General features: G+C 40.8%; 4 protein-coding genes across 4 annotated transcripts; 2 read left to right on the top strand and 2 right to left on the bottom strand.

Annotated features, from left to right (window-relative positions):
* Positions 1–1090: 1090 nt before the first annotated feature.
* Positions 1091–5475, bottom strand: LOC119722567 (Golgi apparatus membrane protein TVP23 homolog B-like). Its single transcript, XM_038192755.1, has 6 exons — positions 5411–5475; positions 5245–5321; positions 3900–4134; positions 3614–3739; positions 2789–2917; positions 1091–2348 (listed from the first exon to the last, which is right to left on the bottom strand). Exons 1-6 carry the CDS (start codon positions 5411–5413, stop codon positions 2301–2303), a joined length of 618 nt encoding a protein of 205 aa, XP_038048683.1. The 5' UTR covers positions 5414–5475; the 3' UTR covers positions 1091–2300.
* A 1958-nt stretch (positions 5476–7433) lies between these two features.
* On the top strand, positions 7434–9385 carry LOC119722555 (mitochondrial cardiolipin hydrolase-like). Its single transcript, XM_038192749.1, has 2 exons — positions 7434–8013; positions 8370–9385. The coding sequence occupies exons 1-2, from the start codon at positions 7548–7550 to the stop codon at positions 8591–8593; spliced, it is 690 nt and encodes a 229-aa protein (XP_038048677.1). The 5' UTR covers positions 7434–7547; the 3' UTR covers positions 8594–9385.
* Positions 8939–16127, bottom strand: LOC119722547 (UNC93-like protein MFSD11). The gene is given in 11 exon segments (XM_038192738.1): positions 8939–10594; positions 11082–11217; positions 11355–11494; positions 11497–11525; positions 11869–11994; positions 12459–12524; positions 12655–12695; positions 13792–13915; positions 14467–14628; positions 14824–15088; positions 15907–16127. Coding segments are annotated over 11 exon segments (1338 nt in total). The 5' UTR covers positions 15997–16127; the 3' UTR covers positions 8939–10435.
* Positions 16128–17031: 904 nt separating this feature from the next.
* Positions 17032–22819, top strand: LOC119722539. The gene is made up of 5 exons (XM_038192726.1): positions 17032–17519; positions 20209–20491; positions 20663–20734; positions 20925–21101; positions 21522–22819. The coding sequence occupies exons 2-5, from the start codon at positions 20210–20212 to the stop codon at positions 21774–21776; spliced, it is 786 nt and encodes a 261-aa protein (XP_038048654.1). The 5' UTR covers positions 17032–17519; position 20209; the 3' UTR covers positions 21777–22819.

Raw genomic sequence — 22819 nt, 5'->3', positions numbered from 1 at the left:
TTCGTTATTACGGATTATTAATTCGTTATTACGGATTATTAATTCGTTATTACGGATTATTAATTCGTTATTACGGATTATTTAATTCGTTATTACGGATTACTAATTCGTTATAACGGATTATTTAATTCGTTATTACGGATTATTAATTCGTTATTACGGATTATTAATTCGTTATTACGGATTATTAATTCGTTATTACGGATTATTTAATTCGTTATTACGGATTATTTAATTCGTTATTACGGATTATTAATTCGTTATTACGAATTAGGTCTGATGTTCTCACACGTGGAGAGCACGTGACCAGGGGCCTGTGTATATAGCGCCGCTAGGCGGCGCTATCTTTGCATACAACGTTTGCACTCCTGTGCCATACTTGCCGAGTATGACTCAGAACGTATGAGTAATTCGTAATAACGAATTAATAATCCGTAATAACGAATTAAATAATCCGTAATAACGAATTAGTAATCCGTTATAACGAATTAGTAATCCGTTATAACGAATTAATAATCCGTAATAACGAATTAAATAATCCGTAATAACGAATTAAATAATCCGTAATAACGAATTAAATAATCCGTAATAACGAATTAATAATCCGTAATAACGAATTAGTAATCCGTAATAACGAATTAATAATCCGTAATAACGAATTAAATAATCCTTTATAACGAATTAGTAATCCGTAATAACGAATTAAATAATCCGTAATAACGAATTAATAATCCGTTATAACGAATTAGTAATCCGTAATAACGAATTAATAATCCGTAATAACGAATTAAATAATCCGTTATAACGAATTAGTAATCCGTAATAACGAATTAAATAATCCGTAATAACGAATTAATAATCCGTTATAACGAATTAGTAATCCGTAATAACGAATTAATAATCCGTAATAACGAATTAAATAATCCGCAACATATATACTTGCAGTGGCGCTAATGGGCTTTCGTACATTTTATATCAGGTATGAAATAAATTTGTGTGTGTGTGTAATATACACGTCTCCAAAACCTTTCTTAACGGCTTGGGCATTCTCTTAGTAAAAATATGATTTGCTTTTACTTGGAACACAAGATTTGGACTCCTAACTCTGCACCCATTTTATTTTCTAATCAACCAGATATCGGCAAAGAAAAGCACAAAATTCCACGGAATTACCTTTCTTCAATAGGATATATTTCATAAAGGGAGTTTTTACAACATAAAAGCAAAATGTACAAAGAAAGTAGATTTGAGCTACATACAAGAATTGATATGGAATGTAAAAGAAAAACAAAAATATGCAAATTTGAAGTAAAAAACCAAGACGAAATTTTAAGCAGAATACATTTTCCAAACATTTTTCTGTCTAGATAGAAATATATGACATCAATCACCAATCATTAACTTTGGCCTAAATTCTTCTTCCATTTGTCACAAAAATATTTGTTCACAAAAATGTTCAGTCGCCTTCAAGTGTTCAATATGTATAATTTTAATATCCCCCATACTTCAAAAATGTGAATCATAAAAAGAGCAATTTTGTTTTTTACATTTTCTCAAATTTCCACCAAAACTAAATGTTTTTAATATTGTAAGAAAACAAAACAAAAAGCAGCATTTTAATCTTTTGGTGACATCAGTGTTCATGTATTACAATTAGACGAAAACAGTTCCAACTTTCAACATGACACAGAAGTTCAAAGTTCTCAACTTATAAGCCGTTTCAATATTTGCACATGATTTGAGCTGCATATGGAGGGGAACATTACAATTCTGTGCCCCTTGCAAAAATTCAAAAAGGGCCCTCTTTGAAAAATAACTTTATTAATATTTACAGTATTTGAAGAAAACAATAATAGCCCACTAGAGCCCTTTTAACTTGAAATTACATTTACGTTCTGCATACAATATCTTCCCCAATAAATTAGCCACACTTTTCCATCACCTTCAGCCCCAAAGGCATTTCACCTGGAATCTTCTTGAATCCTCTAAAATCCAAACGTTGGGGTAACACTATGGCACATGAAGAAAGCCAGGCCATAAACCACCCATGTACAGTAATAGTGGCTGAGCCTCAACAGTACTGATTCTAAAGCAACCCTTTACCCACATACCAGTAAATAAGCTTGCACCCAGGCAAATGAGTTCATTCTTTTTAGAATATGACCTTGATAGCTTTATAGCAAAAACCCTACAACAAAAAACCTCCGCATACTAAATGGCATGTTAATATAGAAATTATAAATAGACAAGATATGTACAACTACAAGCACATAAGCTTTAGTTACTTGCCGACTCTTCCATCATCCCTGTGTTGTACCTGTGCCTGTTGCAGTTGCACTGGCCATGGCCTGCAAGAGCAAACAAACAACAAATAATATAGTGCCATGCAAAGACTGTCAGGGGTGCTTTTTGTTCTGTAATTATCAATCCAATTACAGAAACTTTGGAAACTTAAAACCACAGCGGTTACAATATCCTGCCAGAATTTATGGTGATGGGGTAGGTTTAGGGAGGGGGGGGGGGGGGGTTTGTAGTGTCTCGGAAAGTGGGTAGGGATGGATGAAGTTGGACATCATCTGGCTCTAGGTGGCGCTGTTCACATACAGGAAGGTGGACGGAGGTTGGACATCATTCAACACAAGATGGCACTGTCCATGGTAAACAATGGTACGTAACTTGACAAATTTCTCCAATCCTCTTTACTCTTACAATTGCTGCCCATACTATCAACATCCTTGTTAATAGATTTTATTAGATTTGATCGAAACTGAGATGGCTGAGTACCTACCCTACTCATCATCTGTTGGCCCAGGAACTGCGTGGCCATCGTCGACAGCTGTTTCCTCGAACTGACTTTACATCGGACGTAACCAAAGAGATTGGCAACACTCAGCACCAGGGCAACTAGCGATACAACCTGTCAAGAACCAAAATAAAAGAATTGACTGATGAGGGATTTAAACCTCCAACTCTAAGATGCCGAATTTATCAACACTGCTGATTTGTACTTGCATTGCAATTCGGCTGTAATCCTTTGGCACAGACCATGTGCGATTCAATGGCCTTGACAAGTACACCATGAGTAAAGGCATTGACAAATAAGCCATTTGAGAGTTAAATTTGATTAAAATCTGGAACGCTGACTTAATCCAATGTTTTGTACGTTTTAACTTTACATTCTCCCGACCAAAGAGACTGTTGCCATACTACGTGATTTGGGGCAAGCCTGCTAGCAACCCCCAGCTCCAGCATGGTCTGGTGTCTTTGTGCCATTCTCACCCATTGTGAACAATGTATTGGTGCTGAGCGTCTCTTACGTGACTATGCAAGAGCTTGCCCCGAATCATGTGATTAGCAACAGTGTCTTTGGTCTGGAGATTTCGAAGTTAAAATCTGCCAAGCATTCGGAGCAAGTCAGTGTACCAGATGTTTTTCAAATTTAAATCCCAAAGGGTATAGGTCACTCCCAAATTGGTTTATTAGGAGACTACAGTGCTGCATAGCTCCCCTTGTGAGTGTCCAATGTAACATAACAGCTGGTGGTACAGTTTTTGAATCCATTTTGCTTCTGATGGGTTTTGAAGTATTTGGGGTGGTTAGATGTAAAACTCACCATCCATGCAAATCTGAAGGAGAAAAGATTAGCGAAGACAAAGATAACCCACAGAATTGGGCAGATGACCAAACCAAGCCAGAATAACCGGGACTCTGTGGCTGTCTCTGTGTTCTTCTTGGATCCCTAAAAGAAAGAAGAGAAATTAAAATTTTGTCACAATTTTTAAAGTTGCCACTTGACTTAGAACTAAACATGTTATGGACTTATGATGACTTGTTTACAACTGTCAATGGATCTAAAACCAATTTTTAATTTTTTTTTAAAGATGTTTCTTCATATTCACCTTTCTGGACTCGTACACCCAATGACTTGTTCCGTCTTCATCAATGTGGTTCCACCAGCGCAGCCCGACAAGCAACCGACCCGTCACGTTCTTGACCGTCCAGAAATCCAGTGAGACAAAAAAGAGGATGACAACGAAATCAACGATAAAGCTGGAACTGTAGAAGTTGCAGAAGAGATAGGAGACTAGTGCCCCCACTCTGAAGAAGAGATGAAAAAAGGCCGCTGCGGGATACCTGTAGTCATGAAAAAAAACAACACATCTCTTTGAATCATTTATCAAGAAAGTCTAAACCTGTTACAAATATGGTTTAAGAAATATTATTCCACTTTTTATCATTCACTTTGACAACTTGGCACAAGAAAGTGCTGTGACGGAGGTTTTTCAACACAACATTTATGACAAAGTTCAGAGGATATAAATAAGAAACTTTCCAAATTTGTGTATTGATGAAAATTCATCTCATATTAAGCTTTAAATTTACTATGAAGTCAGTTTTAAAATTGGGTAAGTTTTTCGTACCACAGTGTTTGTACAGCACCCTCTATTGCAAATGACTCTCCCTAACTTTAATAAAAGACCTCAACAACTTTTGAAACATTTATGAAGGCATTGGATATTTGACCGTGAACCAGTCCCTGATTGCTTTCATTATTTTACCGGCACGGCACTAAACATGTACATTGACTGTTTTTTGGAAATCAAAATTTTAAGCGTAACAATCTTAATAGTATGGTTCTGGTCTAACAGTGTCATTGTGACTTCGTTTTCACAAGATGGGAATCAGACCTATTACAATTTGGGACTTTATTTCCCTTTAAAACAAATCCTCCAGAGCCTCGAATCAGAAAAAGAAAATTAACAACTCTGTAATTAGATGTAGGATTTAATTTAAAGTAAGGCAAAAAATGTTTCAAGTTCAACAACAGCTGCGCTGGGATTCGAATTCAAGGGGCATGACTTGCGAGCAGGCACTCTATCCACTACCGGCCCCCGGCACTAGGCCACGCATTTGCCTGATGTTTACTGGTATTTTTTATAATGTAGGCCTACTCGTATATGCATGTGCATGAGGGCGCTATATGATCTGCCGGCTTAAGTTAAGAACAATAAGTTAAGAATGTGATAGGCCCTACCGGTTCACGGCTAAAAAAACATGTTGTTTCATAAATTGGAATATTAATGAACACGACAAAAAAAGTTGAGATAACCACTGAATATTGGAAACGAGAAAAGATTCAATTTTGTGTTGCAACTTATAAATTTCCACTTTGCAACAACAATAACACTAACCCTATACATTTGCGTTGTCCGGAAACTGGGCATCACGGGGAACATTACTTACCGTATTGCTCGCTTCCTTCTCCAATCATCTTCTGATCCAAAATCCAAGGCAACATCTTCCGTGTCGTCTAAGCTCGCCTATAAAGTAAAATGATTTCAAAATATAATCGATTTATGGCACAAAAATCGTTAATAATGAAATCCAGAATGCACAGAAATGTACTCACCATGTTTTCGACGTCGTGTCTTTCACGTAAATATTCGTGAAATATCGTAGTCAAACGAGATTTGAGCCTTTCGATAAAAGTAGTTCCTAAAATGGCAATTAATTAGAAATAATAATAAGAATTATATGGCAAGGGATGATAAAATCGTACTTCGTTTTTGGATTATTTTGTCTTTGAACAAAATAATAATTTGAGTATGGCTTGTACCGAAAAATATATATTATATGATATATCACTCCGCGAATGCTGCGCATGGACATTTAATTATTGAGAGGTGTTGCTCGGCAGTGCAAGTTAGCATACTTTGTGCTATTCGGAGTGGGTGTCGGACGCTTCGCCCCATTTCCACGTCGCCCCATGTCACTTCGCCCCTAACCACTTCGCCCCATCCCCACTTCGCCCCATCCCCACATCGCCCCATCCCGCTTCGCCCCATCCCCACTTCGCCCCATCCCCGCTTCGCCCCATCCCCACTTCGCCCCATCCCCACTTCGCCCCATGTAGTATGAAAAAGGTGAAGGCTAGGGGTGCAGACCAAATAAACTGCCAAAGACCCCAGATAATAAATGCTCCCAATTCTAGAAACTTAGGAAAAATACAAACTCTCTGATGAGGTGCTCGACACACAGATGAGAGAAATGATGGCTCTATCCCATTCAGAGACGCCTCTCCTATTGGCTTGTGAATAAAAAAATGTGCGTATGGTAAGAACAACACATTGTGAGTTATTCGCGAGTGGTGTGACATTGTGTGGATTATGTTCTTCAATTGAGACACATGAAAGGGGTCTCAAAAATTGGGTAGAAATAAGAAGGAGAAATCAATGGAAGTTTTGACCGTAGCCAAGTTTACCCAGGCAGTGGGGTGGGTTAGGTTTAGCCCCATAAATGTGGCCTATTTACTGGACTGCCTCCGTAAACATAGGCCACACATCCACATGTACAAAAATCGTGTCGACGGAGCCAAATTTTGATTTTCACATTTAGGCTTAGTTTGTAGGGTTTTTTTGCTTTAGAGGCATACTCACCCTCTGTACAGGCTAATCAGAAAGTGCTGCCTTTTTCAGATGTATATTTTTCGTGAAATTTCCAGATTCATTTTTACACGTTTGCGTATCAAAATTTCAACATGAAATTTCACAAAAATTAGACATCTGAAAAAGGCAGCACTTTCTGATTAGCCTGTAAAGAGGGTGAGTATGCTTCTAAAGCAAAAAAACCCTACAAACTAAGCCTAAATGTGAAAATCAAAATTTGGCTCCGTCGACACGATTTTTGTACATGTGGATGTGTGGCCTATGTTTACGGAGGCAGTCCAGTAAATAGGCCACATTTATGGGGCTAGGTTAGGTTTTACCTGAGGGCAATAGCAGAATGCATATTCGTCCCTTCTGGGACTCATCAGCCGCTGGATTTAAAAGAATCTGTAGGTATGGGTCAGTGAGTTACTTACTGCCTTGAGGAAAATGTTCCGTCAAAATTTGTCTGATATGTGACACTTCACACTTACAACTTCATTTAGATGAGATTGGTTCCTCCAAGAGGATGTCAAAGGTATTGTCGTTCTCAGATAAGTGGGAGACCGGTTGGTATAGCCGGGTTGGGAACAATGAGTTGGATCTTTTACTTCAAGCTTTTTTCTCGGTGGGGAGAGCCTAGCTTGAGAGGTTGGTTATGAATTGTTCATTTTGGTGATGGGCTAATTCTTTCCGTTGGTTAGCAATTAGTGAATCTGTTGAAATTGTTTTTTTAAAGCCAATAAAATAGATGAGATTTTTTTTTACATGTAACGGCTGGGGCGAAGTGGGGATGGGGCGAAGTGGGGATGGGGCGAAGTGGGGATGGGGCGAAGTGGGAATGGGGCGAAGTGGGAATGGGGCGAAGTGGGGATGGGGCGATGTGGGAATGAGGCGAAGTGGGGATGGGGCGAAGTGGTTAGGGGCGAAGTGACATCGGGCGACGTGGAAATGGGGCGAAGTGTCCGACATTCGCTGGAGTTACCCAGCCCTGAGTTTTATCATTGGGTTGTGATAAAACTCAGGGCTGGGTAACTCCAGCTAACTTTGTGCACAATATTTCTAGTTTCATGTTGAGAATTTGGGATTTCGTTTCGTGTCTAAAAAGGGAGATTCTGAAAGATGAGTTTACGTTCGTGGGCCACAGTTGTTCTCGCAATTGGAGCTTGTTCAGAAGTACTTTACTTCTTGTACAAGACGAAAGTTCACCAGAGGTTGTGGAGCCATTTTGTTGCGTCGTCTGCTACCCGGAAATCGACCATTGAAACCGCACGATCTTTAGACGTATTTCATCAAGTCTTGTTCTTCCCAGACAAGGAGCGCGCCTGCCCTGACTTTTTCTTGTCGGAGAGAGGGTGTGGAAGGCCCAAGTGTCCCTTCTCCCACAAGGTGACAAACTTCAGCAGGATGGTCGGACACATACTGAAGGCCAAACAATCCCTAGACATTTGCATGTATACGATAACGAATAATGACTTGGCAGAGTTAGTCGTCAAACTGCACGAAAGAGGGCTTGTGGTGCGGATCATCACAGACGATGAAGCAATGAACATGTCTGGGACTTTCATTGGAAAATTTCGAAGAGCTGGTAGGTTCATTGATTAGTTAAAACAGGGAATGGAGTTTCAGTTTTGTCCAAATCTGGGCTAACTTTTTAATCTTTTTGACTTATCGGATATGAACTGAAAAAAATGTATGACTGTTATTCAACAAAAATGTCATCTCATCCCACTCTTATCACAAGTGTAAAACTATTGCAGTAAAGAAAGGAAATGTTGAGTTTCATTTATTAAGTTAATTTTTAAATGTTACTCATCAAGCCTTGGAATGGGATGCATACGTGGGAGGGTAAAGTGCACATTTGGCAAGTTGGCATAAACTTTTAAAAAAAGAAAAGAAAAAAAAATTTTTTTTCTCTGACAACTTTTGATTTATTTTGTGCAGGGATCCAAGTACGAAGGGATTACTCCAGCTACTTGATGCATCATAAGTTTGTTGTCATCGATGGGACGACGCTCATCAATGGTTCCTTCAACTGGACTTGCCATGCCGTCAACAGCAACAATGAGAATGTGCTGATTACAAATAACCCAGAGATTGTTGAGCCGTTCATTGCAGAGTATGAGAGGTTATGGGAGGTCTTTGACCCGGCTAAGCGACCTCCTTGACCCGACTAAGCGATCCCCTTGACCCAGCTAAGCGACCTCCTTGACTCTAAAAAGAGGACCGACAATGAGGCTGAAGCATCCACATAACATACAATATACTTAACTCCCATGTCATGCTATCTCCAGCTGAAGACCTTAATAAGTGGAATCTAGAATTAAGACAAGTCCCAACCTGAGCATATTTTGGAGTTTTGGTACCATAATGGATTTGCATTAACTTTGTGTAATGTTTGCTAGTATGACTAAGACAGTGGCTTTTCTCTCACAGTTACAGTCCAAATGTCTGAAGAAGTACTAGTAACTCAACATACTACAGTCAAGAATGGAGAAAAAAAACACCAATTGTGATTTTGCAAAGCTTTTATTCATCAATTTTCTTTGGCAAAAATAGAAAAATACATCACCGTCGATAAGCTTCTGATAAAATTTGTAGCAGTAAAGTTACACTTCACAGAAAAAAATGGCACTTTTTTAAATTGCCAACATTTTTAAGTGAAAAATAAATGTAATTCAAATAGATACAACACTGTAGTTTTGTATTGTACACAATCACGTTTGATAATAAGGGGTACATTTTTATTACATTTGGTATATATTTTTTTAAATTCAATGTGATTTTATAAAAACAAACCCAAATTTCAACACATGAAGTTTTACATCACTTTTTTAATCACCTATGATTGAAACTTAAAACAGATTTTAGTATTTGTCCACTTGCTGTTTAAATGTGTTTTGCTTGTGGCAGGTACATTGTTACAAGTTCATTATTAAACAATTTTAAGGAAAACATTACTGATATAACGATCTCTTTTTCTTTATTTCAGTCTCTGCTTGATGTAATTAATACTGAACCTTCACCTGTCCTTCATTAATCACACGCAATTCCACACCACCACCATTACTTTTTGTTTGTGAGTACTATCCATTTGGAGGCGAGTTTTTGTTTTTAACATTGAAATCATTTCAATTTTTAATGTACATAACATACAACATATTCAGATCATATAAGAAGGCTTTGTATAAAGGCCAAAAGCAAGGTAAAATAATACCAGCAATCCAGCATGCATCTATATTTACACACAATCATTCTGAGTTGACCTAGTACATTTTTAACTTGGTACATATGAAAAATCACATGGACGCTGTGTAACTACTATGCTTTCTGCAGTAAAAGTATACTCAAAAATGCTAGAGTGGCCTTCCCCACCCCCAGCCATGTTTAATCAAATGGACATTTCTCAACATTTGTTAGCCCCACTTTATTAGAGCTGATGTAAATGAGAAAACAAAATTCTCATATGAAAAAAATATTTCAATACGTCAGCTGCAGAATCACACCAGTTCACTTTGCTGGTGCTCCAAGCCTACAACAATTAAAGGAAACTTTTATTTTTGAAAACAATTGATGGCCTTTCTATCTGGATACAGTCAATTAACCAGTTCACACCGGGATTATTTTGACAAGAACAGAACGATGCGTGGGAATACTTTTCACTCTACCTGAAGCCAGGGGAGTTGTAGCCATCACCCTCAGGTAGCACGCCCATATTACTGGCCTCGCTCGTTGTGAGCGGGTCGCTGACCGATTTTTCTGGCCTCGCTCCCTGCATCTTTATCTGTCATCTTTTCTGAATACTGCAAAACATTTGCGTGTATACACGGCCTCTGGCGCGAACTGGTTAAGGAATGAACTGGAACCAATTTTTAATGGCTTTTTATACCACATAATTATGTACTTATAACAAAATTGACAGTGAGTCAATCACACGTCAAATCACAAGTCTGGTTGCAGGTAACAAGGGATGTAATTCAGAACACTTGGTCTCAATTTAGCTAACCTGGCTAAATCTTCTCATATCCTTCCCTGACTCTCCTGCTAGCAGTCCACTCCACCACGGCAAAGGACATCGTACCCAGCACAGCAAAGACGACAAGAATCAACAGCTGCCAGTGAAGGAGAAGATGCTTGGCATAGAAGAAGGCAATGGCTGCTGATAGAGACTGTTGAAACAAGCAAGAAACCAACAGACTTGAGGAGAAAATTGTTATTCAATATAATATTGAGCAAGTAAATCAACTTGAGAGGGATGTTAACCTGTGACCTTTGGAACACCATTCAGCTAAGCCATGAAGCACTATGCTAGCAATCTCCAAAATTGACAATGTCTTTGATCGTGGGGCATTAGTCAGAAACCGTAAACCCATTTCTGCCATGTGGTTAGGGAAGTCAAGAGTGTCACTACAAACGTTTGATGGCAGGTCATTAAATAAGCTAAAATGATACTATTTAATTATTAAACTCATATTATAAGACACAAAATTAACTTAGTGACCAAAGTCATATGTGATGAGCCTTTACCACTCTGTTACATCCAACGACAAGACTTTTACTGTCCATTCTCAATAATTTCTCGGTGCGATGACACAGAACTAAGTCAATATTTAGCAATGACTGGCAGAATGAAAAGATAATGTGACTGGTACCTACCTGTGTAAATTTGAACAGTGCAAAGGCAGGGGCACTGTCGTTTGGAAAGAGGTACCCCAGAATGGAATAGACTTGGGTGTTGAAACAGGCATCTCCAAAGCCAAGCAGAAAAGCAGTGACTAAGGCAAGCGCCAGACTGTGGAATGAAGAAAGACATCTCTTTTTAAAAGACAGGCAATATTTTAAGAAGAAATTCAATTCAAGTAAAGTTTGACTTTCAGCATATTTTTTTTAATAAAGAATTGTGAGATTTGAGGGAAATTTGATAATTACTTGGGTTGGATGTAGCCTTCTTGGTTAAAGGTGTCACTAATGGGTGAGCCGGAGGGTAAGTTGACGAGGGAGAGATAGAAGGCGATGATGTGAACGATGAAGCCAAGCAGGACGATGGGATCACGGCTGATTTGTTGGTTCGACGTCCCATCAGGCCAAAGATGGCTCCACCTGCAGCATGCGAGATAGTAAAGGGAGTAAACTAAGAACATTTCTATGGCAGGGACGGTACAAAAACAGCTCTTAAATTTCAGCTTTCCAGAAAATAAAAATTCAGCTAAAAAATCCTAACAAGAAAAACATGCTTTCAAAATGTCATATTTTTTACTTTTGATCATATTTCACACGCTTAGACCTCTGAGACCTTGTAAAAAAACTCATTATTACGATTCAAACTGCAAATGTGAATTTTTCATTTTGGGACTGCAAAAAAATTCCAGTCTGGTTAACTTTTTGACAACTGTCCCTGTAATCTATTAGATTTTAATTTGACATTTGACCCCAGTGGGCATACCTAGGATTTCTCCACATCCAATCAAGATACCACACAAGGCGACGTAACTCTTGGATTTAACACCAAACAGATGGGTGTTACCAACGCACGTTCCATAGACACCACTGAAGTAGGTCAACTCAAGGCCTAGGAAAAACAACAAAAATGGACAAACGACAGTTACAGACTTCAGCAACTATACCAAGCTGTCGTTTATCTGGTACTTCAGGGGGAGTAAAAATGAGCGAAACCTTAAAAGTGGAAAGGTTCTGTAGCTTGGAAGGTTGGAGAAATTTTGAGGGGAGGCGATGAAGAAATGTTCAGATGTGTATGTGGGAGGTGAACACTGGAGAATATTTCTAGGAAACCCTTGGAATCAGGCAAGAATCAAGAACACAATCCACATGTCTGCCTGGGTGGGAATGGAACCCGGGTCACAGGGGTGGAATGCGAGGAATCTAACCACTGGGCCAACCAGACTCCATTGAACCTGCAAGCGTGACATTAGGAATATGACTGTGCTACTAAAGACAAGAATTTAATTATGGCATATACTCAGAGAAGGTTAAAAATGTAAACAACTGTTTTTTTAAGAATGTGAAACAACTTACCTGTGTAAAAAAAACACACCATCAACAGCAGCATAGCTTTCATCTTGAGTAGTTGGAACGACCGAACTAGAAAATTAGACCCACAAAAAAAGACAACTTATGTAGGATCTCAAAACTTTAAGGTTACTCCACAAGTCATTAGCACTAATTTGCGCTACAAAAACTGTCTGTGTGTGAATGTTGGTATGCAACTCACCTAATGACTGGACTGGGCCCAACCTGACATCGGTATCTGGGCTGTGACAAACAGATACAAGTACAGGAGATCAGAAAAATGAAACATGTAAGCAACAATTAAAGGGGAGTGTTTCAGAACTGGTGGAACTTGGACCCAGAGTTAGTCAAATCTGTCAAGTCAAATCACAAAGCAGGTCATAGGTTAAATCACAAGTCAGGTCATAGGTCAAATTACAACTCAGGTCAGAGGTCAAATCACAAGTCAGGTCATAGGTCCAATTACAACTCGGGTCAGAGGTCAAATCACATGTCAGGTCATAGATCAAATTACAACTCAGGTTAGAGGTCAAATCACAAGTCAGGTCATAGGCAACCTCGTCCCCAGTGCTTACTTTATTTCCAACCTCGTTTCCAATAGTAAACCCTGGATAGGAAACTTTCTTCCTGTATCCCGATTCGATACCGCAATTGGCCAGTAACGGATTTTTATCGTGTACTTGGTGTTATTATTCACAACGTGCAGTACGTGTTTTCGCGATCATTCGTCCACGCCTTCTCGAAAATACTAATTTCCTTTCAAGTTTGTTCATATTAATATGAAATGTGATACTGCATGTTGTCTCGATAAGATCGTAACAGTTTAATTTAAAAAAATCGTGTTTTCGTAACTCACGCCGTGCTCGTACTGCGACGAATTGACTCTGTTTTTACCCCAGACACCACATACAAAAACAAACGCTAATGTAAAGCATATCCAAGGCACCACACTATTCCTCATTTGCATACGTGTGCAAAAATCTTGCACATGCAAATGATCCAATACCAGGGTGAGAGAGCAGGTAGTGATGGGCGCGTACTGCTCGACACCGTGGGGACGAGGTTGGGTCATAGGTCCAATAACAACTCAGGTCAGAGGTCAAATTACAATTCGGGTTACAGGTCAAATCACAAGTCAGGTCATCGGTCAATCACATGTCAGGTATAGGTCAGATCACGTGTCAGGTCACAGGTAACATGTAAGAGGAATGCCATTGTAACAATTCATGTGAACAGCTTGTCACATGACTTGAGACCAGATGTCTCGTGACGACTTCATTACAACTCGAAGCAAAGAGCAAAGCAGTGTATCTTTGTCTAAGGTGGTTAACATATCTACCTCTGCTCTGTGGACTGGATGGAGCTTTCATCCCTCGGTGGCACTTTGCGAAGCAACAGGAATATCAGCACTCCGATACCGGACACAGAGGTGAGGACGAGGAAGATGGTCATTCGTGTCGTTTCTGAGGAATTAAGAAACACTTGTAATAAGTTATTTCACATTGTAGGTAGGCCACAATCATCCTAGGAACTTAATTTTACACACATTCAAGAGGTTTGTTTTTGAAAATGAAAAAGACTGCTGCAAACTGCTTTCTGACTGGATTGACCTGAAATATACAAATCTAAAAAAGCAAGGCGGTCGCACATTGCGATGTCAACAAGATCTTCTTCAGAGGCAACATGATGGAGGTACAAGAAAGAAACATGTAGGGACTCACAAGCATGCAGGGTTGGGAAGACAAACACAAAAAAGGTATTTAATAAGGGGACAGACCGATGTGGATGAGTATCAAAGGGAAAGGAGTAGAAGAACAAACAAAGGACGCATTAAATAGGGGACAGACTATGAGGGATTAATGGGGGGGGGCAACACCAGTGTGGGCGAGATCACAGGGAATGGGGTGGAAGGACTAACAAAGGACGGATAAAATGGGGGAGGGCAGACCACGAGGAATTAAGTTATGTATTTATTAATAAAAAAAAGTTAAAGACTTTTTCCTGATCATCTTACTAGTTATGTACGTGGCACTGGTTTTCCCAATTTCGAAGTAGATGAAGATGTTTCCAAAGAGGAGACTGCACTGAAGCATGGCCCAGAATATGCCACTGTTACGTCCCATTGTCTCACTGGTCGAGTTGATTGTCAGAAAGTTGCCCTGGGCCGTCCATATCACTGCAGATGGTAACACAATGATCCAGAAATAACTTTCACATGTCTTTAGTTCCATACATAGGTGGTCTTCAATTTTTTAAAATTATTATATCTACGATGCCTCTGGATTGATTTACAGACTGTTTGGATTACAGTGACAATTTTGGAAGTCATTGGCAATTTGGTAAATTATTAACAAAAATCAAAAGATCTTACATGCTGCAGCTATTCCTAGAAACACAGACATCATGTACAAACTCCATATTTTGAGACTCAGGAAGATGGCTATAAACCCAGTATAGACAGCCCCACTGATGAACATGGTCGCCCGCGGACCGATCAGACTGACTACAGAGGGCGCTAGCCAGTTGGAGAATGCAAACACTCCGTAGATGATGGCTAAACTGTAGTAGCCACTCCCTTCAAACTCCTGCCGGGTACTGTTGGACGAGTCGTGTTGGACACTCTCAATCACCGTTTCCTGAAATACAGAAAACAAAAACAAAAACAAATGGAGAACACTTTTGAAGTATAGCCTTTTCTAGGAATACTTTGAATAGTGGAATGAATGGTTGAATTCGGACAAATTTCTGCTGCCATTGTCCACGAATGCATGCACTTTTGACCAATACTGAATGGCAGGCAACAGCCGTACCGATGCACTTTGCCAAAATCTGAAACAAGCTAGTGAGGGTGCAATTTCAGCATGATGCTTTCGTGAACAATGGCAGCAGAAATTCGTCCGAATTCAATCCGAAATTACAAGATAACTAGACCTCTTAAACTAGTGAAAGTAATGAATTCAACGTTTTTTTGCTATAATTAAGCAGTTGTAGACGGGATTGTGTGATTATAAAGTGACTAAATAATTCCAATCTTAATTTGATTTTATGCTCTTTTCTAGCAATGGGACCTTCCACGCACAGGCATGACAGGGCATATGGCATTGTGTGGCTGATAATACGGAAGTAGGGGGGGGGGACGTAAGAATGAAGAATGTGAAGAATGTACGAGTACAGAAGCATAGAACATTTTCTCTTTTAACCGCTAGGCCTATACATTTCATTTAACATAATTATGTAGTGCAATGTTTGTTAAGATTGGGCAAAATTTATAAATTGTGCACGTGATATTCCCACCCAATCTTAAGAATGAGCGCTCATTCTTAAGAACGCGTGCTCATTCTTAAGAATGGGCGCTCATTCTTAAGAATGCGCGCACATTCTTAAGATTGCGTGATTTTCAAGAATGGGCACAACATGGCCAAATAAAATTGGCCAATCTTTCCCGTGACTTTACCTCAATTCCGGAAGTCGTCTGAAAAGCAGTAAAGACAAACATAAATGCGAATCCCAATATGATCACATTATACATCATGATGTCGGCCATTTTGCTTCGATTTCCACAGGATACAGGCAATTTCTGCCTCAAAATGTTTTTTAAAATATTGAACTGGAAGATCTATTGAGCAGTTGAGAGGTCTCAATGAAGGGTACCTGCATAATTGCACACTTGCACTATCGCAGTCATATGATTAACTGAGGTCTGATTCCTTCCTCTAGACCTGAACAAGGCATGCACTAAAATGTAAGCGTAACCAGTCTAGATTTAGAGCTTTGTATAGAGCGCCCTCAACATGACACCAATCGTCGCGCGACAACACCCACTTTATTACGCCCCTCCCCTCCTCTACCGGTACCCACCACAGCTACCACGCTAGAAAGTTTATTAATGGAAGATCGCCCTGGTGGTAGGCGTGGCCATGGGCTGGCAAATGTTGCCTTAAGTTCACATGACCACGCCCCTTTAACGGGTCACGCATGCGTGCGTGCGGCAGGTAGGGTAACCACGAATCTTCTACATGGTATAGAAGATCCGGCCGTGGGGTACGGGGCCGGGGGGGGGGGGGGGAGGCTATTTGCTTCTCCCCTTGGAGTCTCGCGTGCGTTTTGGCCACTTCTTTCCCAGATTTTTTTCACACCCACGGGTACGGGCGGAGTCAAAGACACTGACCGTGGACGGATTTTGGGAATATCATATTATCCCCCATCTTTTACATCCCTTTCGAAATTACGACTTTAAAGACAACTTTACGTTTACCCCTACTTTGAACCTCTGGAGTAGGCTTAGGCAAAAAAAAAAATTCGGTCTCTGGTCTGGTTCCGGAATTGATGTGGCGACGCGGTTTTTTTTTTTTTTTTTTGCCTTTTTCTTTTTGGAAGCTTGGATTGTACAGACAAGGTGGGAACTATTTTGCTTTTGTTGTGTCCTCTATATGGACACCTCCATAATTTGCCTTGGTGCCCTCCATCATTTGCCTTGGTGCAATTTCCCCATTCCTTGGTACAAAAATTTGAGGAGGTGCGGCAATAGAGGGCGCTGCTGTAGCTACCGCGGACAATTTGAAGAAAAAAAAAGGTTGACGCGCATGATTAAACTCGACGCGGGATTTCTTTTTGGGCCTTATCCTCATTTTTTTTCCATTTTCACCCGTACTTTTCAACTACCAAATACCTGCAACCCCCTTTTTCCATTTCCATTAATTTTATTCCCAATCCGGTTCCGATGTCCTTGAACTTGGCTACATTGCAGGATACCGATCACGTCGGAACACGGTCCAGCCTCAAGCCGCGAACTTACTTCCAGGAAACTCGACCATCATGCACGCTGCATGTGATATATCCTTCAATTGAAGAATGTGTATCAGCTCATTATCCCCATGTGAAGTCTGCAGGCGTGCACGTTCAATCAATGTTGGGGTCAGACGGCTTGTATTGACATCGTGAGTGACTGCACGTAGGCGAGTCTACATAATCAACACAGATCGGACGTCTCTGCATTTATTCATTGCTGCCTGCGTTATCCACATCGTGTCTAGACTCTCCGCAGACGTTTTTGAGATACTACAAAATGTGAGTACATGTATATTTGCAAGTTTTTGGTATATCAGACAGAGTTAAACTAAACTTGATATGATTCAAATTGAATTTCATATTGACTGTGAAAATATAGTTGTAGCATGTATACTCATGGAGGAAGGAATAGTATAGGAACGAGAAGGATTCTTATGTTATGTCTATATTATGTCTATAGTTTTATTTTATCTCATGGGGATTTGAATATCTTGATGTATAGGCCTATCAGGCATATTGCTCTACAAAATAGTACATCGAAAATTGTTGAAGACTTTGTAAAACTACAACACACCACAATGACTAAATACAGTGTGGCGGATCCAAGCCGGGGGCCAGGGGTGCGGAGGGGCGCCCCGCCCCGGCAGCGCCACTCAAGTTCTCTCAAATAAGACCATTTTTCACTAATTAAAGCCCTACCGATCCGCCCTCGGCCTCCGGCAGTAACCTCTCTGGATCCGCCTTTGAATTACAGACCTTTTGTCTGTGTGTGGGGAAACCATGATTGCTTTGGGGTGGGGCTATGGGCAGGCGCGGTTCTAGAACCAATATTTTGGGGGGGCTAGCACGGTGGATCCAGAATTTTTTTCAGGGAGGCGTGCTGAAATGTAGACCGGTTAGCCCCCCCCCCCCCCCCCCCCCCCCCGTAGAACCGCGCCTGGCTATGGGGCTGTGAAGAGAACTGGGCGTTGTCCGTCTGAGTTTACAAGACAAGTTTCCAGCAGAGCCGGTTGTGTCCCATCCCCGAGCGAGCTTGAGAAACTGCTCCATTGATGAATTATCTTGAAATCTTGACAATAGCTGGCACAGTGCTTTGGCCACTGAAGGTGGGGGCCTCCTGAGTACGGATTTCAGTTAAATTTCCTTAATGTCCTTCCCCGTTAGCCCCTCCCTTTGCAATTAAGGTTCTGTTTCATTCTAGAGCACTATAATGATACAGAAGGAAAATGACGGATGATTTCACAGCTGGCCGATGGCATAGTCCACGTGGGACATTGCCCTGCTTGCGGAATAAAAATGTCAGTTCCGATTGTGAAACCAGAAATTTTACTTATTGAACCGGACGTAATCAGTCACAAATCCGATATCCGTGTCTATCTTGTCGCATGATGTGATACCATATCCGATAAGCAGGATGCTGGGCGGTGTGGCAACCGGCTAGCGGAAGCAATCTAGGCCGCATATCCTCGTCCTCAGAACATGGCCCGATGCATTTCTTTCTTTTTTTTTGGGGGGGGGGGGAGGTTGGTGTATAGACGGTCGTAACCCCGCCCACCAACCCACTTGGGCCGCAAAAAGAAATTTAAAAATCATGCAGAAAAAGTAACACATGCCTGCTAACCCCCCCCCCATCATCTACCCCACCCCCTTCTAAATCTGTCCCTGTTGTCATTCATCTTTTTAAAACAAAAATTCCTAAACGTTGATACATTCAACCCATTAATTTCGGCGAGCGACCAGAATGACAACTGAGTTGGTACTGCCCCCCCCCCCCACCCCCACCCCCACCCCCCCCCCCCACCACACACACACACACACACACTTTTAAGAAGCGATTGAAGCCTTTGGACCCAGCAGTCTGACTTTTCCTGACAAACTGCTGTCTTATCGTTACCCAAACCTATCATATGAGGTTCAAGTGAGGTTTTTAATGGACTGAAGTTGTTGGATGGGTTGTTCACTTGGAGATAGATCTTTTTTATGAACATGGTATTGTGCAATGAGACAGTTTCTCAGCTGGTATTTCCCGGTCCAAGTATTTCGCAAGATGGTGACCCTGAAACTCCATCGGAATAGGAAATCCGGACAGACTAAAACAGTTGTATTACTGCCAAGTGCAACATTGTCCTCTGGAAAGAAAACGTGCAGGACAAAAATTATCGAGCAATGGACTTTATTCACGAGTCGGCCATGTTAAATTGATAGCGAGGTCAACTCTTCAGTTTTGAAAATTGCGAGTAGAAATGACAGCAATGAAATACAAGTGCATTACAAATTAATACCAGTCTGCTCGACTGATAAGTATTAAAATTTATGATTAAACAATTATACCCAAAATGTTTAAGCCACATTTAAAAAAAATCGAAAGTGAGGCTTGGAACGCACTCTGGCAACATCTCATTCAACAGTTTACAATTTATAAAATAGATTCAGGGACTAGGATCTTCATTGGCTTCCTCGTCAATTAGATCTATTGCCACGACCTGATAGACTTGGTTGTTTTGAAAAAGGGGATTTGGGGTGCTTCATGCCACGCCCCTCTGATTATCCCCATGTCTCTGATACAATGATGCTTTCTGCAACTTCTATCGCTCAATATGATTGGTCGTTCATTATTTTGTGATGATATCGAAAGCGGAATATAACGGGTTAAACGATTTGCATAGTCTGAGCAATTGGGAGACGAAAAGATAACAGCCGTTTCCGTGGGAAAATTTATTTTATTGATTCTATGCAATCTTTGCGGAAATGGTACGTTGGCAGGGGATGGGCAAAGAAAAACCCAAAATACAGGCTTACGCCAGTAATTATTCAGAAAAGGTGGCGAGTGTGGGAATCGTGTACGGTCACACAAACCCTTTTGCACAGAAGTCAAAAGGAATGATTATGTTGGTACTTTTTCCATCATAATTTGTTTTCGAATTTATCAATCTTAAAGAATTCCATTATTATATTGCTTGCTTGACAGAATGTCGAATCACACAGCTTCGACCGGTGCACCGACCGAAGAACAGACCGCCAACTCGGCTGAGAACTCCAGGATGCGACCCACCGGCGCAGCACCGCCAGCATCGATATCAACGGGCCAATCGGCGTTCATTCTCCCACGAGGAGTACGCATCACTGTGCTCGTGTCATCCATTTGCCTGCTGATAACCGGTTCAGTGCTGCTCATACTTGGAGCCATCGGCACAACCAATGGTGCCCTACAGGGGCTCACGGGCATAAATGCTGCAACTACCGGTGTGACGGTAATAGTCTTCTTTCTTTTTGTTAAATGGGGGGGGGGGGGGGAGGGGGTGTCAATTTCGTTCAGCACGAACCATTAAAATCTCTTTAATTGGTAATTAAGGAGGGTGCTTATTGGCCGGGTTTTAGACCTTGCCATTTATTAACTCAGATTTCTGTATTTTTCGTTACAGCTTACTATCACCGGTTCTATTGGCTGTTTCGTTTTCTTCATGACCAGGGCTGACAAAGTTGGGAGATGGAAAGTAAGTATGGGACCCAAACATTTCTTTGTTAAAAGTAGATCATCACATTACAGCATGTGACGTCACATTTCGGAAGCTGGCTTTCATGGATGTGGCAGTGCTGTTGCATGCAACCCTCATCTACGACATTGAAGCCAAAAGTTATATTTGTTTTAATAAAATAGACCTTATGTTTCGTTCGTTTCTGTAGCTGATACTATTGGTGGTTGCCTGCCACGCCTCTGGAGCCTTTGCCATACAGTGCACCATTATAGCCGGGCAGATGACGTCGAGAACCCCACCCTGTGAGAACGTACCGGTGACCACCAGCGACGAATTGGTAACCGGCAGTGGCACAGTGCCGCCATTGTTTACCTGCGTTTCTGATGTAAGGAGAATAGCCGAGAACCACCAGGGACCGTTTCAAAAGGGGCGGGGAGGGGCGGGGCCAGTTTCTAAGCGAGGAAGAGTAGTTCATGCATGTTCATGTCCACAAGCCCACATATTTGCAAATTAAACCTTAAGTCAGTTTTACAGGTCTCTGATCGTATCACATAAGCCATTTTTAACACTCAAAATGTTACTTGATTTTAAGGCGACATTGCATTTAAATCATCACTAGTTAATTATAAATCAACACCACACAGACACTCAAATGAACGATGACAGAGGCATTCGTTCAAGTTTAGCCCATTTTGTAACCATGTCTCAATTAGGCCTATAATTCTGTAGGCGTACAATGCAAGTTATTCAAATTAGGCCTGCATTAATTCAAAATGAAAGAACAATGTACTTCTTACATTTTCAGGCGACTCCTCAGGTTCTATCCCTAGTCATCCTCCTACTATCCATCTTGGGATTTCTCCTTGGCATCGTCTGCTCCGCATCCTGTTACTACGCAGTACCTCGTCTGTTGTGCTGCCTCTGTGACGCTCCGCCTTACCATCACCCGGCCAAAGCCAGCCAGGAGCCGGCTACACCCGCCGAGGTTCAGCCGGTACTGGCTGGCCAAGCTGAACCGGAGCAAAATCAACCTACTGCTGCCGACATCGTCGATGTCTGATCACAGGACCAGAGCAACGCACCAACTGCATTCATCAAAATCCTTGTTCTTGTCGGCAAAACCATTGTTTTTGTCGACAAAATCGCGTCAGTCGGAAGTTTTTAATTTATGGCGCCATAAATAGCGCCACCTAGAGCCAGATGATGTACCCCGGACGGTTTTAAAAGTCGACAGGCGACAAGCCCAGAGGCAATTTGTTGCATTTTCATTTAGGACGCTGAAACATTTTAAAACATTGCCCGTTGAAAAGAATGAAAACGACACCCAACTCTGGCCCCCATGAAGACGATGTGAGGCTTCGTGGGCAGAAAATACATCTAAATAGAGTATGAGGGGTTTAAGTTCAAGAAAGCAAAAACAAAAGGTGAAGCCAAAACAAAGCCGAAGTTTAAAAATACCCACTACCGGTACTATTTAGTCTCAGCTCAATTCGCCCTGCTCACTTGAAAAGTCAAAGTCAGGAACGGCTTCGTTACAAACTGGAAGGGGGGGGGGGAGTTGCAGAAACTCGTCTTTTTTTGGATTTCATGACACCGACAAAGCTTGGACAACCTCACCACTAATATGAGGATTGTTGTAATTGATTGTTGTACCTGTAGGGAATCACTTGGCCTGTTCCACTTTTTGGCGCGGGGGGGGGGGGGTTGAATGTTGATATTCTTAGCATTTGAGTGCCTGCATATTTTAGAATCGTGTTATTCAATTTCAATAACTATGAAACAACTTCACTGCTTATATAATACACTGAGTGAATTTTTAAATATATCTTTGAATTGAAATTGCATGATTGAAATTAATTTATCATTATATTAAATATAAATCTCCTAATTTCCTTCTTTTCCGTCACTTTTCATTGGCATAAACATCACAAAATATCCATCTATCACTGATATATATTCTTATAACAAGTGATATTTGTCCAAAAAATGAGTATCAACGTAATCGAGGTTACAAAATGTTTTGAACATTGCGTGTACATATTTTTTGCGTGTTTTGCATGTCATTATGATTAACAACTATACACAACCTTTTTGCAATGTGCA

This window comes from Patiria miniata, unplaced genomic scaffold (genome assembly GCF_015706575.1).
Source record: "Patiria miniata isolate m_02_andy unplaced genomic scaffold, ASM1570657v1 HiC_scaffold_1, whole genome shotgun sequence".
Classification (NCBI taxonomy): Eukaryota; Metazoa; Echinodermata; class Asteroidea; order Valvatida; family Asterinidae; genus Patiria; species Patiria miniata.
The sequence above is the reverse complement of the archived record's forward strand: the minus strand, read 5'-3'. Positions and strand labels throughout refer to the sequence as shown.